This window comes from Carcharodon carcharias, chromosome 1 (genome assembly GCF_017639515.1).
Source record: "Carcharodon carcharias isolate sCarCar2 chromosome 1, sCarCar2.pri, whole genome shotgun sequence".
NCBI classification, from domain to species: Eukaryota; Metazoa; Chordata; class Chondrichthyes; order Lamniformes; family Lamnidae; genus Carcharodon; species Carcharodon carcharias.
Window position 1 is genome coordinate 140,668,873 of NC_054467.1, and position 15,962 is coordinate 140,684,834.

General features: G+C 43.0%; 1 protein-coding gene across 15 annotated transcripts in view; it reads left to right on the forward strand.

The window, feature by feature from the left end:
- The window catches only part of LOC121287879 (LIM and calponin homology domains-containing protein 1-like), a 518,147-nt gene that overhangs the window by 220,367 nt on the left and 281,818 nt on the right, over positions 1-15,962 (forward strand). For all 15 annotated transcript variants that reach the window (XM_041205922.1, XM_041206441.1, XM_041206524.1 and 12 more), the window contains exon 3: positions 13,998-14,067. In XM_041205922.1, coding sequence (XP_041061856.1) covers positions 13,998-14,067 — 70 coding nt within the window. The remainder of the gene's footprint in view (positions 1-13,997; positions 14,068-15,962) is intronic.

The following is a 15,962-nucleotide window of genomic DNA, read 5'->3' on the forward strand; positions in this document are numbered from 1 at the left end:
GCCTCCTCATATACCCTCCATACCCAATGCCCCCTCCACCCCCATGCCCTTTCCATTACCCCAAAGCCCCTTTATGCCCCTTATACATCTTTCATATCCACTTTTACAATATCCACTATGACCCATCCTTAAAATGGGAATGTAATCTCCAGTTACTCAACTTAAAAGCAATAGAATATTGTGGCCAGGTTAGCCAGTAATGTGGAAACTAGGTGACTGGTGAGAATTCCTTTGAAGGTTAAAGTAAACTAATTTGCCTAGAAATTGGATAGCTCTCAAATCTGGGTATGATCCCAGTGCTGCGCACATAACTATATCAACAGCAGCATCATGACAATCGTGTTTGCCACTTTCATTTGTTTATTGAGCAGGGCTGCCTGCAGCAGCACCAGAGGCAGCACATTGGTCATGGAAGGGGAGTTAATAGAGTCCAGTAGAGTCTGGGGAACGGAGGCAATTGAGAGAGTGGTGGGCAGTGAATGGCAGCTGCCCGTAAATTTAATGTTGAGCCAGGAGTGTTAAAAGTTGGGGTGGTTTAAGAAATTAAAACAGAAGAAATAGGAGCTGGAGTAAGCCATCTTGGCCTTCATATCTGCTACTCAGTAAGATCATGGCTGACCTTCTAACTCAACTCCACCTTCTAGCACTATCGCCATATCCCTTAATTCCCTTAATACCCAAAATCTATCAACCTCAGTCTTGAATATACTTAACAACTGAGCACCCATGCTTTCTAAGGCACAGCATCCAAAAGAACCATAGAATGAATCATAGAAAGGTTACAGCACAGAAAGAGGACATTCAGCCCATCATGTCTGTGCTGGTCCTCTGAAGGAGCAATTCACTTAGTGCCACTCCCCTACTCTTTCCCTAGCTCTGCTTATTTTTCTTTTTCAGATAATCATCCAATTCCCTCTTGAATAATCGAATTCCCCTCTGTGCCTTCATCTCACTCTCAGGTACTGCATTCCAGATCCTAACTACACGCTACATAAAAAAGTTTTTCCTCATGTCGCCATTGCTTCTTCTGTCAATTACCTCAAATCTGTGCCCTCTGGTGCTCAATCCTTCCACCAATGGGAACAGTTTCTCCCTATCCACTCTGTCCAGAATCCTCATGATTTTGAATACCTCTATTGAAACTCCTCTCTGTCTTCTCTTCTCCAAGGTAAACAGTCCCAACTTCTCCAATCTTTCTACATAACTGAAGTTCCTCACCCCGGAACCATTTGTGTGAATCTTTTCTGCAATGCCTTCACACCCTTCCCAAATTGTGCTGCCCAAAATTGGACACAAAACTCCAGTTGAGGCTAACATAACTTCCTTGCTTTTGTACTCTATTCCCCTACTGATGAAGCCCAGGATGTCGTTTGCTTTGCTACCTATGCTCTCAAACTGTTCGGCACCTTCAATGATTTATACACATTTACGCCCAGTTCCCTCTGTTCCTGTACCCACAGAAAATTGTACCCTTTATTTTATATTGTCCTTTTCCAACCAAAATGAATCACTTCACACTCCTCTGCATTAAGTTTCATCTCCAACTTGTTCACCCATTCCACCATCTTCTTCCTTGGTAAAGGCAGATGTGAAGTATTCATTTATTACCTCAGCCATGCCGCTGTCTCCATACATAAATCACCTTTTTGGTTCCTAATTGGCCCCACTCCTCCTCTTATCAACTTTTTACTATTTATATGTCTAATGAAGACTTTTGGATTCCCTTTTATGCTACTGTCTCTTTTATTCCATGAGGTCTAATTTTGTTCACAAGTCCTTTTTTATGTTGCACTTTATCGCATGCCTTTTGGAAGTCTGTGTATACCACAGCATTGCCTACATCAACTCTCTAACTTACCTAATTAAAAAACTCAAGCAAGTTAGTGAAACACTATTTGCTCTTAACAAATCCATACTTGCTTTTCTTAATTAACCTGCATTTGCCCAAGTGACTATTAATTTTGTCCCAAATCTATTGTTTCTAAAACCTTCCACACCACTGAGGTCAAACTGACTGGAAAATTGGAAGATTTTCTTTAGGATTTCAGAATACTCACCTATTCTTTAATATTAGAAAGATTGGAGAATTATGTCCAGTGTCTCCACAATTTCTACTCTCACTTCCTTCAATACCCTTGGATGCATCTCATCTGGCCCTGCTGTCTTATCAACTTTAAGTACAGACAGCATATTCAATACCACCTCCTAATTGTCCAGTGTCTGAACTACCTCCTCTTTCTCCAGGAATTCCTTGGTGAAGCAGTTGCAAAAGTATTCATTTAACACCTCATCCCCCTTTTGGACCCTAATCAGCCCCACTCCTCCTCTTACCATCATTTTGTTATTTATGTGCCTATAAAAGACTTTTGGATTCCCTTTTATGTTAGTAGCTTTTCTTATTTGCTTTTTCAATTCCCCTCTGAAACTTTTACATTCAGCCTGGTTCTCAATTACATTATCCAACTGACATCCGCCTTAAGCACACTCTTTCTTTATTATCTTACTTTCTATTGCTTTTGTCATCCAGGGAGCTCTGACTTTGTTTGCCCTACCTTTCCCTTTTGAGGGAATATACCTTGATTGTGCCTGAACTATTTCTTCTTTGAAGGTTGCCCAATGTTCAGCTACCATTTTTCCTGCCAACCTTTGACTCCAATTTATTCAGCCCAGATCCATTCTTACTCCATTGAAGTTTGTTTTCCCCCCAGTTAATTATTCTTACTCTGGATTGTTCATTGTCCTTTTCCTTAGTCAGCCTAAACCTTATGCTACAATGATCACTGTCCTCTAAATGTTCTCCCACTGACACTTGATCTACTTGGCCCATGTCATTCCCAAGAACCAGGTCAAGCAGTGGACTGGACATATACTGCTGTAGAAAATTCTGCTGAACACACTTTAGGAACTCTTGCCACTCTCTGCCTTTTACATTACTGCCATCTCAGTCTATATTTGGATAATTAAAGTCCCCATTATAATTACTGTAGAATTCTTGGACTTTTCTGTAATTCCCTTACAAATTGGTTCCACTACTTCTTTCCTAATAGTTGATGGCCTATAGACAACAACGAGCTATGTAATTACACCTTTTTTGTTCCTTTGTTCAAGCCAAATGGATTCTGTCCTTGACCTCTCTGGTACCAATACTCAAAACCCTTTGAGTGAAGAAATTTCTCCTAATCTCAGTCCTAAATGGCTAACCCTTCATTCCGAGACTGTGACCACTAGTTCTAGACACCCCAGGCAGGGGAAACATTTTCTCAGCATCTGCCCTGTTGAACACTTTCAGAATTTTATGTTTCAATGAAATCACCTCTCTTTTTTAAATTTAGGGAATATACAATTAATCTTCTCAATCTGTCCTCGTAGGACATTCCTTTCATCCCAGGAATCAGTCTAGTAAACTTTCATTGCACTCCCTGTCAGGCACGCATCTCATTCCTTAGGCAATGAGATCAAAACTGCACACAGTACTCCAGATGTGGCCTCACCAATGCCCTGTAGAATTGCAGTAAGACTTCTTCACTCTTATACTCCACTATAAGAGAGGCTAACAAACCTTGTTCTTTCTTAATTGCTTGCTTAACTTGCATGTTAACTTCACTGATTCATTTATAAGGACATACAGGCCCCTTTAAATACCAACATTTCAAAAAAATTTTTTTCTGTTTTTCCTACCAAAGTGGATAATTTCATACAAAATCAGAAAATGCTGGAAAAACTCAGCAGGCCTAACAGCATCTAAGGAGAGAAAGGCAGATTTAACGTTTCAAGTCCATACGACTCTTCTTCAGAGCTAATTTCATACTTTGCTGTATTGTACAATATTGTACAGTCAATCTGCCATGTTCTTGCCTAGTCACTCAAGCTGTATCCCTCTGCAACCTCATTCCATCCTCCTCATATCTCATATTGATTTGGGAGACATAGTAAAGGTCATTGATTTTACATGTTGGCTGGGATTTTCTGTTCCCAATCGTGGTGGGCGTCATGGCAGGCACCAGAGATAAATCTCGCAAGAAGGCCCAAAACCAGTTTTACAATGATGTAGAACGAGGAATTGATTGTGTGCTTCAGCCATCAATGGCGGGCCATGTTTCCTGCCGCTGAATGTTGCAAATTCCATTAGCATAAATTAGCATCTCATTATGACACCTACTCACCGGAATCATCCCTCCACACTGGATTAAGAGCCCACATTGGCATGCAATTAGTACAATGTGTTTCATGACAGGATTTAAATGACATGCAGCTGGCAACCTGCGCTTCGCTCCTGTCCCTGAGATTAGTTTGCATATCTTGCATTGCGCAATGCTCGCCGGGGGTGGGGGGTGGGTGTCAGTGTCAGGCTTCACAGGCTGCACCACATCAGTTTTGGTGGGGGGGAGGGTCTCACAGCAAGTCTCTACAGGTACCACAGCAGGGTTAAGGCGGCAGTGGCTTTTACTGTGCTGCAGGGCAAAGGCTCCATTGGGGAAGGGGCCAGACAGGGTTGAGGGAAAGGAAGGGGCTGCAGGGCAAGGGCTCCACTGGGGACTGTGAGCAGGGACGGTTGCACTGAGACACATGATTGCAGGGGGAGAGGAGGGCACTAAAGGGTAAAGATGCTGATTTGAATGTTCCAAAATGAGGACAGAGGCACAGCTGAGACAGTTTAGCTGTTGTTCAACTGACGTGCAGGGGATCAGTAAAGTGAAGCAATAAGGCCCTTTCATGCAACACTGATCCTTCAAAGTGGCAATTATTGTTCCCCTAGTTTTAATCCCTCATTTTCAGCCTTCAAATTCACCAGAGTATTATGGAACTGCAGAAGTTTTGGGCGATTGGACAGGCTTGAGAACTCCCTTGGAAATGTGGCCATGCATCTCTCAAAGAGGGGAAGCCTCCTAACCCCCTAAATTAATCTCATGTAGTCACTGAACATTCACCCTCATGTTTAGTCCAAACAGCACAGTCTTGGAGCGCAGGTAATGATGATCCCAGTGCCTGGGCTGAAAACAGAGCATACAGTTGCTGGCCCGAAGCTGCTGCCAGTTGGTCATGTGGGGCAGGGGGAGGTGGTGTGGGTGGGGGTGCTGGTGGTGAACGTTCTTGCGCACCCCGCATTGGACATCATTTCGGGGGCCAGCACTCTCTGGCATCTGTGAAAAGACCTTGAGCCTGAAATCACAGACAGAAAGTGGACCTTTGGAAACACATGCTGACTCTTGCATGTTTCTCAAGAATCCATCAGGAAGGTGGAGCCTGGTGTTATCGCTGCCTGTATTCTTGCTTATAGGCAGGAGAGAAGAATGAGAAGAAGGCGATGGAGATGCCTGGCTCATCAAAGGGAGGTACCAAACCCACAAGACCAAGGGGCAGCAGGCCCTCCTCCAGACGCAGAGCATGATCCCCAGAGTTGTCATTTGTAGGTGTCTTGCTAGGCCCAGGGTGTACAGACGTCACATGTGCTATCTGCAGATGAACGAGAACCAGTATCACAGCTGCCGCCGCATGTCAAGGGACCTGGCTGACAATGTTAGAAATGCAGATCCCTTTAAGAGTAAACCAGGACAAGATTCAGAGTGAATTGTGAGCAGGTGATGCTCATTGAAGTCTGTACTTAAAGTGCTGGGTTTTTGATTCTGGACAGGGAAAGGATTTAGAAGTGGAGGTGTGATAGATGGCCTATTTTTGCAAAAGCCCACAATTTTGCCCATTTCATCAAAGATTAAGCAAGCTAGGTTGCAAGATCATTGGCCTTTCAGAGCTTTCTGGTTTCCCACAGGTGCAGAGGTGCAATTGGCTGCACTCATGTGACTATAAAAGCTCCCTGGCAATAGTCCAGTATGTCAACTGGAAAGGCTGCCACTTGCTCAATGTGCAGCTCTCTCTCCTTCAGTCTGAGGTGATAGGACCAGCATGCCAGCACCAGCATGCCAACACTAGTTGGTGGCTGCTTTGGAGACCTTTGTCCAGGATATTGGTCTTAGACTACTGCAGGAGCTGCAAGCCATTGCTCTAGCCATTGGGGGCATCCATCAGTGTCAATGTGAGAGGGCTGTGGGGCACCTCAATCTCACTCCAGCTGCCCCTTCTCCTCAAAGTCAGCCAGGGGCCCTTGACCACCAATAGGGAAGAGGTCTAGCAGCTCTACCCACCCCGCCTGCCCCCAGGGTTCTGCACCCATGGGTGATAGTGTCTGGTCAATCCAAGTTTCCTCTGGTCAATCAGCTCCAGTTCCATGGGCCAAGGAGGGTGCACCTGTCCTGCAGCAGGCCACCCAAAGCAGGCAGGGTCCTCTAGAAGATGCCTGCCAAAGTCAGCACAGACTAACAGTTCAAAGGCCTAGACATGAAATTAGTTTGGATAAGTCTCAGTCAGTAATGGACATGGACCCACTGTCTAAACCCTTCCATAATTTGGCATTAAGTTGACAACTTAATTCAGAAATTCCTTAAGGAGCTAGCAAATGAAATGTGAGATCAGTACAATATATGGTGCTCTTTTAAAGTTGGTATATTTTTGAGGATAGTGCACAGGGAGATTTGTACTACATATAGTTGTACCTAATGTGTGATTTCTTGATGTTGACACTGAGGGGTTTCATTTACTTTGCATGCTATTTTTAGCATGTTGATTATTTGTAGTAACGATCTACCGATGGGCATATCCCCTGCTCATTTCTCCACACCTTGTGGTCTTCTGCTTTTCTCGGTTCCTGCTTGTAAGAGTCTTCCATTTTCACTCTCAATGAGCAATATGATTAGGGCAAAGAATACAAGAGGTGGTTTCCTGTTGATTTCCTTGTGTGTGCTTAAAGGAAACACAAGTCCTCTTCTCAAAGGATCCTCGGTCTGTAAGCAACTGTTGTCCCTTGAGATTTTAGCGCTCATTCCATCATCCATTAAAGATTCATTGGTTCCAGTGTTGGCTGTGGCTCAGAACCCTCAGCATGGGACCCCTACCTGAGCCTGGGGTGACTCGGCATGGAGGATCACCTCTTGAGGTGTCAAGTAACCCTACTACACCAGTCGATGATTGTCCCACACTAAATTTCTCCATGGGTATTATAGCACAGTTGTTATTTAAAATAGGTTAATTGTTCCATTTTTTAAAAAAAAAGTACAGGAAGGGATTTATGTTAGCCAGTGTGCTAAAATTAGCACACAGAGGAAATTAAGCTCCTGAGTGTCAAAGCGAAAAAGTGATTAATTTTTAGTGCTGATATTCTCTAACCTTGACCACAAATTCACAAAAGGATTAACTAAGATGGTGATCAACAAACTGGAAATCATAATTACATGTCTACAGGCATTTATCAGCACCACTACTGAGGAACAGAATCCATAGCGTATTCATTTAAGAGTTACACCAGGACAAGCCTGCTCATTTTGAGAGGTAACATTAACATAAGAACATAAAAACAGAAGAAAGAGGAGGAGGAGTAGACCACTTGGCCTCTTGAGCCTGCTTTGCCATTCAATAAGACCATGGCTGATCTGATTGCAGTCTTAACTTTCATGCCTGCCCCCATGTAGATCAAAATCTATCTAACTCAGCCTTGAATATATTCAATGACCCAACCTCCACCTGCTGGGGAAGAGAATTCCAAACACTGAGAAGAAATTCCTCCTCATTTCCAAATGGGAGATCCTTTTTTTAAACTGTGCCCCCAGTTCTCGATTTCCCCATGAGATGAAACATCCTCTCAACATCTACCCTGTCAAGCATCCTCAGAATCTTGCATGTTTCAATAAGACCACTTCTCAATCTTCTAAGCTCCAATGAGTACAGGCCCAACCTGTTCAACCTTTCCTCCAAAAACAATACATCGTACCAAGAATCCGCTTAGTGCACCTTCTCTGAACTGCTTCCAATGCAAGTGTGTGCCTCCTTAAGTAATGTGTACTCAGTGCTCTAGGCGTGGTCTCACCAATTCCTGTATAGTCGTAGCAATACTTTCCTCCTTTTGTTTATTCGTTCAAGGGATGTGGGTGTCGCTGACAATGCTGCATTTATTGCCTATCCCTAATTGCCCTTGAGAAGGTGGTGGTGAGCTGCCTTCTTGAACTGCTGCAGTCCATTTGGTGTAGGTACACCCACAGTGCTGTTAGGGAGGGAGTTCCAGGATGTTGACCCTCCAACAGCAAAGGAATGACAATTTGGTACCAAGTCAGGATGGTGAGTGACTTGGAGGGAAACTTGCAGTGTCTGCTGCCCTTGTCTGTCTAGGTGGAATATTCCATCTGCCTTGCAATGAAGACCAACATTCAATTTCCCTTCCTAATTCCTTGTTTTACTTGCATGCTGACATTTTGTGATTCATGTACAAGGACATCCAAAACCATCAGTACCACAGCATTCTGCAGTCTCTCTCCATTTAAATAATAATCTGCTGTTATATAGCAACAGTATACTTGCATTTAAGCATTTCTTGATGTCAGAATTAAGTATCTTTGGGGGTCAGACTTGGCTCACTCTTGCCTTTGATTCAGGATCTTCAAGCTGCAATCCAGAGACTTGAGCACATTATTAAGACTGGCATCTCAGAGCAGTACTGCAAGAGTGCCGCACTGTCAGTGGTGCCTTCTTTCAGATGAGTTGTTAAACCAAGGTAGATGTTAAAGATCCCAGGACATTGTTTGTCTTGACCACATTTATACTTTAACTAACACTACTAACAAAAAATTATCTGATCATTTATCTCATTGTTTGTGGGATGTTGCTATGTACAAATGAGCTGTTGCTTTAGCAACAATGCCTAAGAAGTAATTCACATTGGGACATCCTGAGATCATGAAAGAAGCAACATAGATCCAAATTCTCCCTTTACCTTCAAATTTTTAACATGCAAAGACTTACAGTTGAAGTGCATGATTCATGCCAATTTAAGCAAATGCATCAGCCATTCTGTGTCAGCAGTATCCCACAAACAGTTGAATAACCAGCTAATCTCTTTCTCAGTGCTGATGGTTTGTTGGATATGTTAGTCAGGACATCAGATGAATTCGCTGCTTTTTGGGTAGTGCTGGGTTCTTTACTGACCCATAACCATCAGGACAGGCAAGGGGAGTTTTGAACATGTTCTAGAAACATAGAAACATAGAAACTAGGAGCAGGAGTAGGCAATTTGGCCCTCTGAGCCTGCTCTGCCATTCATTATGATCATGGCTGATCATCCAACTCAATAGCCTGCTCCCGCTTTCTCCCCATACCCTTTGATCCTTTTCACCCTAAGAGCTATATCTAACTTCTTCTTAAAAACATACAATATTTTGGCCTCAACTACTTTCTGTGGCTCACCACTCTCTGGGTGAAGAAATTTCTCCTCATCTCAGTCCTAAATGGTCTACCTTGTATCCTCGGACTGTGACCCCTGGTTCTGGAGTTCCCCACCACGGGAATATCCTCCTTGCATCTACGCTGTCTAGTCCTGTTAGAATTTTGTAGGTTTCTATGAGATCCCCCTCATTCTTCTGAACTCAAGCAAATATAATCCTAATCGACTCATTTCGCCTCATATGTCAGTCCCCCAATCCCAGGAATCAGTCAGGTAAATCTTCGCTGCACTCCCGCCATAGCATGTACATCCTCCCTCAGATAAGGAGACCAAAACTGCGCACAATGTTCCAAGTGTGGTCTCACCAAGGCCCAGTATAATTGCAGCAAGACATCCCTGCTCCTGTACTCGAACCCTCTCGCTGTGAAGGCCATTTGCCTTCTTTACCGCCTGCTGCACCTGCATGCTTACCTTCAACGATTGGTGTAAGAGGACACCCAGGTCTTGTTGCACATTCCCCTCTCTCAATTTATAGCCATTCAGATAATAATTGGCCTTTCTGTTTTTGCTACCAAAGTTAATAACCTCACATTTATCCACATTATATTGCATCTGCCATGCATTTGCCTACTCAGCTTGTCCAAATCACACTGAAGCATCTCTGCATCTCCTCACAGCTCAACCTCCCACCCAGCTTTGTGTTATCTGCAGAGTAAAGCCCCTTTTATTTTTCCACAAAACTGTATCTCAATCAAAACTTCAAAAGAATTTCCCAGTCCGAGTGAAATGGCCAAATGATGATGAATTAGCACTGGTCTGATGGAATAGGAGTTCTCTTGGTTTTCTAGTTATAGGGGGCATAATTGTAAGTGTTTTTTTAAAACCCAGTATTTATTTTATAATAGCCTTTAAAAGCAGGAATATAATTATGGTTTGAAATCCTATTTATGCTTCAACATTATGTATTTAGACATCATAAATCTCTTTATAATCTTAGCTGCTTCAATCCCAGTTTTTCTGCTATTATGGTAATCAATAATCCAGAGAATTGTAATTGATTATCATAGAATAGGTCAACAGCAACATTAAACCTTTATAAATTATATGGGGGGAGGGGAGTGCAATTTTAACATGGGTGAGGGATGTGGTTGGCTGAGAGTGGCAGGGGTGGTGGCGGTTAACCGGGTTATGATTCTGAGTGCATCAGGAAGCAGGCTGAAACCTGGCAGCAATCCCACTCCCAGGTTTGGAAGGCTTGGTCTATAACCTGCCTTGCAAGTTTATATTGTGGCCAGCCAGATTTACAGGGTCCTGTGAAACATAGCAGCTGCAGTGAGGTGAGTGCCTTCACAGCACTCCATCTGAGTTAGGAGCAGCAGGATTTCCCCCCAGGCCCCCAATACCAGATGAATCCACCCTTCCCATACAACTCCCCCTTGCTGTGATTGGACCCCACCCTGGAGTTGGGGATCGGAGTCACCCCCTCGAGGTTGGAGATTGGACACCAGCAGAACCTCCTTTGGGATTAGTGACCACCTTCCGCACCATTAGGGTAAGGGATCAGACCTATCTGGTCTTGTTCTGGAGTGCTCCCCTGCCTGGCTGGAGACCAAGCCTGTCAATCTGGCTGGCTCCTGGCCGGGGAACCTATGAGGGCCAGAAACCACCCAGACTTCTGGGTTTTCCTACACATTACCTAGTCCCCGTGCTTCAGCTTTCAGCAAGTAAAAACTTCCACCCCAAATATCCATAGTCGTAGGAAAAAGGCTGGAATTAATGGTATTCCACAGTATCACAGTAAGAAGATATGTTCTCAAAGAAAGATGAGCGTACCTGATGTTTATGAAAGAAACTGACTCTGCCACATAACTTTTGCTATGCTAAAACGTTGTTATATCGAATTGCCAAGGTTTGGGCTCTCAGGTACATTCGAGGTGACTGAACGAAACAATAGAAGGGCTGCCTTTTTTAGAGGAAAAATATTAGAGGAGATTTATATATTTATTGGAACAAGAATGAGTGGACCCGGGAGAGCATTGCCATAGAGATGGACTGCAAAGCAGGACAGAATATCAAAGGTACAAAAGCTAGTGGAGAAGTTGAAAAGATAAAGAGACAATAAACTATGATCCCAGTTACACAGGATGTTATTTGGGTTTTACCAGTCTTGATTCTGTAGTTGGTCTTGTATTTCTGCTCTTTTACATCCTATGCTGATTATCAGTTATAGTAAAGGGTATTAAACTAAGAACTCGCATTCCATCTTCATGTTCTCTCCTTTTACTTTTGCTACCTGACCTTGAAGAATTAATAGGTGAGCTGATCTGGAAAATGTTTGGCCTGGAACCCATAATACCAGAGAAAATGAGTGGAAAAATGGCCATGAACACTGGCACTAACAAACAAAGGAAAAAAATATGTTTTAAATTAAGCTTTTAAAAACAGAGCTTTGGTGTTTCATGCAGGCAACGTGCTTGTGACAGGCATCATTTACATAATCTATCCTTTCACTATAACAGAGCAGAATTATTCTTTACTGAAATAGTTGTGCAATTGTGTCCTACAGTATTTATCTATTGTCTGTGTCCTCTAAGGCTGACAATACTAAGACAAGAAATATTCCTGATCAGGTTGCAAATTGAATACTGGTGCAATATGTGATATATTAATGCATTGTTCCACAATCTCAGGTTCACGTTACAAAGCATTTAAACCTCTAATACTACTTTTATACTGGTTTCCTTAATGCCAGAATCTCTGTTTGAAGTTAACTGGTGTACGTGCATCCTGATATCATGTGCACATAGAAGGATCACCTGGAAGGCATGTTTTTTTCCGTGCTGATACACGATGATTCCAGTGCAAAAGCGGCTGATGCAAAGCTCACCATAAAGATAAGTTCCAGAAGTAAAGCAGTATTTCTCGCAGTTCACTGTGCTGCTATTCAGACTTAATGATAATGGTAAAACTGACTATTCCATTGCTTTTTCCAGTCAGTATGCAACCTTACAAACAACCAGAGATCAGGAAGCAGTGTGCATGAGTTTGCATCCTCATGGACAGAATTTTGCTTTCTCTTCGCATTCCACAGAATGCGAAGAGCCAACATAAACTCATACGACTGCCAAAACCTGAATTGACAGAGCACCCCTTGGTGCACTGTAAAAGGTATTTGAAATTCCATTATATAATGATGTTTGCTTACATAAATTAATAAATTATTCTGGCTTTGAAGCAACTGAGTAGAAAGAAGATGAATTTAGCTCAATGAAAAAATACCTGAGATTAACAGCTACCAGTCCATGATTTGTGTATGCCAACAACGTTACAAAATTGTAGCTATTTGTAAAATGCTCTTTTCATGTAATCATTTCCATAAGTTCATAAGTTCATATAATAGTAAGAATCAGCAGCCAAATTTCCTCTGAACTGGCACAGACTGCCATTTGAACAAAAAGATTCAGACTAGTTAATGATGCACAAACACAATGTTTACTTCATTTGAAAAACATTTTACTATTGGGACCATTGGTCATAAAGGTGCCTTAAGGTCAGGACACCATCCTATTTCATAGCACTTATCGTCAATTTTACCACAGGGGGAAAATAATCTGTGTTTTTCTAGATTCTGAATTCTTGTCTCTCTGGGGATGATAGTTTAAAGTAATATTTTTGAAGTCTCTGTTACAGTAAAATAAGATGAACTTCCAGATGTATTTACACGAGACGTGAGGATTTGATGCAGAGAATTTTGGGGATATTTGATAGAGCTGTGCAATGGTGGTTTAGTCATTTGGTGTGACATTCGTTTCCTGAGGTAAATATTTAAGGAGGTAAAAATAATCTCCTAGAAATTTTCACCAGTTCCAATTATTAATTTCCAATCGTGAATGACAATCCTTTGCCACCAGTACTTTTTGATGACCAGAGTACCTCACTGTGTGAAACAAAAACAAAAATTGCTGGAAAATCTCAGGAGGTCTGACAGTGTCTGTGGAGAGAGAGACAGAGTTAACCAGTCCGTATGACTCTTCTACAGAACTAAAGAGAAGTAAATATGTGGTGAAATTTATATTATTTAGGGGGGGGTGGGACAAGTGAAGCTGGATAGAAGGCCAGTGATAGGCGGAGGCAAAGGAGAGATTGTGAAAGATGTCATAAACAAAAGGTCGAAGGGGTGTTGATGGTGGTGATACTGGCTAAAGGAGGTGCTAATGGTGACATTAAGAGCAGAAAGCAAGATGAGCAAGTGACAGATGACCCTCAGCTCCAGGCTATCTGTCACTTGCTCATCCTGCTTTCTGCTCTTAATGTCACCATTAGCACCTCCTTTAGCCAGTATCACCACCATCAACACCCCTTCGACCTTTTGTTTATGACATCTTTCACAATCTCTCCTTTGCCTCCGCCTATCACTGGCCTTCTATCCAGCTTCACCTGTCTCCCCCCCCAACCCCCAAAATATAAACTTCACCACATATTTACTTCTCTTTAGTTCTGAAGAAGCGTCATACAGACTCGTTAACTCTCTCTCTCTCTCCACAGATGCTGCCAGACCTGCTGAGTTTCTCCAGCAATTTTTGTTTTTGTTTCAGATTTACAGCATCCGCAGTATTTTGTGTTTACCTCACTGTGTGATTTCACGTAAACCTGATTCGATTGACTTCAGTTAAAATCTTTCAGGCTGTATAAATTTGGGGGATTCTCATTGTTTTTTGTTGCTTTTTACTCCTAGGTTATTAAATGCTATAAAGCCAGGGGCCGTGAAGAAGATCAATCGGCTGCCGACTCCCATTGCTGGATTGGTGAGTTTTGGGTTCTTATTATTATCTTTACCTGTGTAGCTCCTTTCATCTTAAAATTTCATCAAACATCTTGCATTATGAATTACCTTTATTTACAGGAAACTGAATCCTATTATTTAAGCAAATCCACCCTGGTCAGAAAAAGCCTGATATAAATGCAAATCTTTTTTTTAACTGTGACATGCTCAGTGACCTCTTTGGTTTTGTTGGTTCAAATCTGAGACAGCTCAGCCACCATTTGTTTTCCTGTCAGGAAATTCCTTTTATGTAACCACTTGAATAATAACAAGATTTGTGTGAACCAGTGGTGTTTTGATTACTGCTGAAAAGACAGAAATGTTGTGGAAGGTTTTCTTCTTGCACTAATCGGGACAAATGCAAGAGTACCAAATTTCAAACCATCACAACTGTTTCTACTTGAGGTGAAAGGACTGCTGATTGGCAAGTTAGCTCTAATTAATCAAGGCATTGCCATGGAGAAAGCAACGGGGAACTGTGGGCTCCCCAAGCTCCTGGATAATTCCCCTCGTTCTCTATTGCTTTCTCCATGCCAACGCCTTGGCCTTGGTGGCTGAGATTGCTAGCCATTTTCACTACCTTCTGTAGCCGGGTATTAAACTCAATCAGGTTATGTGGAAAACAGAGTTGAATTTTGTACGGATTTCAGGGGTCTTGACGGTGACATCAGGAGTGGGTGCCATTGCTGCATGAGTGAAATGCAGCTGACTGACCATAATCACGCAGTGGCTGGTCAATTAGTGGCCTGGAGGCACTGGGCCCATCCAATAGATGAGCAGGGATGGGCAATAAGACATTAATCTTGACCTCACCTGATGGAAAGGCAGGTATTGGTGCCATCTGTAAAGGGCTGCCAGCCCTGCATGCAGTGCTAACTTGTTCATATAGATTGCCACGGCAGTAGCCCTGGAGAATCGTTTGCCTCCAGACTGTACCCCTCCAGCCCTATAGCTACGGTCAAGATCCCTCAATGGAGAACCCAAAAAGATCACTGGGAGCTGGCTACCTGCATGCCAGAGTAAAAACATCAGGAGGCTCCACAGTTTAGAGATGCCTCCCTGCAGGTTCTCCAAGTTATAAGGGAAAGGCAGGCAGTCTTCTTACCAAGAGATGGCAAGAAGACACCCTCCTACCTGCCCAAGCAAGCCTGGATGGCAATAGCTGAAGTCAGCGATCATGGGGACACCCCCTAACCCTGGGTGCATTGGCACCAATGGCGAAATGGCCTCCCTTGCACTTCCAAGTGAGTCTTCTATACCACTTTACTTTTTGGGACTTGTGTATGGCAATGTGGATCATGCGTTATATAGAGAGGGAGTGACCACTAGCTAGTGGCAAGGGGGTGTGGCAACAGTGGATCAATTCTGGTGTATGGCAGCATCTTGACGACAGGCAGCCAGGTGGCTTTGCTTACCTCTACTATGTCTCTTGAGAGTGGACATATGGGAGCTCCTAAAATGGGTCAAAGTGCTGACACCTGCATAAGTCTGATCAGACAGTCATAGAGGTCTACAGCACAGAAAAAGGCCCTTTAGTCCATCGAGTCTGTGCCAGTTACACAAGTACCTAACTATTCTAACCCCATTTTCCAGCACTAGGCCCATAGCCTTGTATGCCATGGCATTGCAAGTGCACATCCAAATACTTCTTAAATGTTATGAGGGTTTCTGCCTCTACCACCCTTTCAGGCAGTGAGTTCCAGATTCCCACCACCCTCTGGGTGAAAAAGTTCTTCCTCGCCCCCTCTAAACCTCCTGCCCCTTACCTTAAATCTATGCTCCTGGTTATTGATCCCTTCACCAAGGAGAAAAGTTTCTTCCTGTCTACCCTAACTATGCCCCTCATAATTTTATACACCTCAATCATGTCACCCCTCA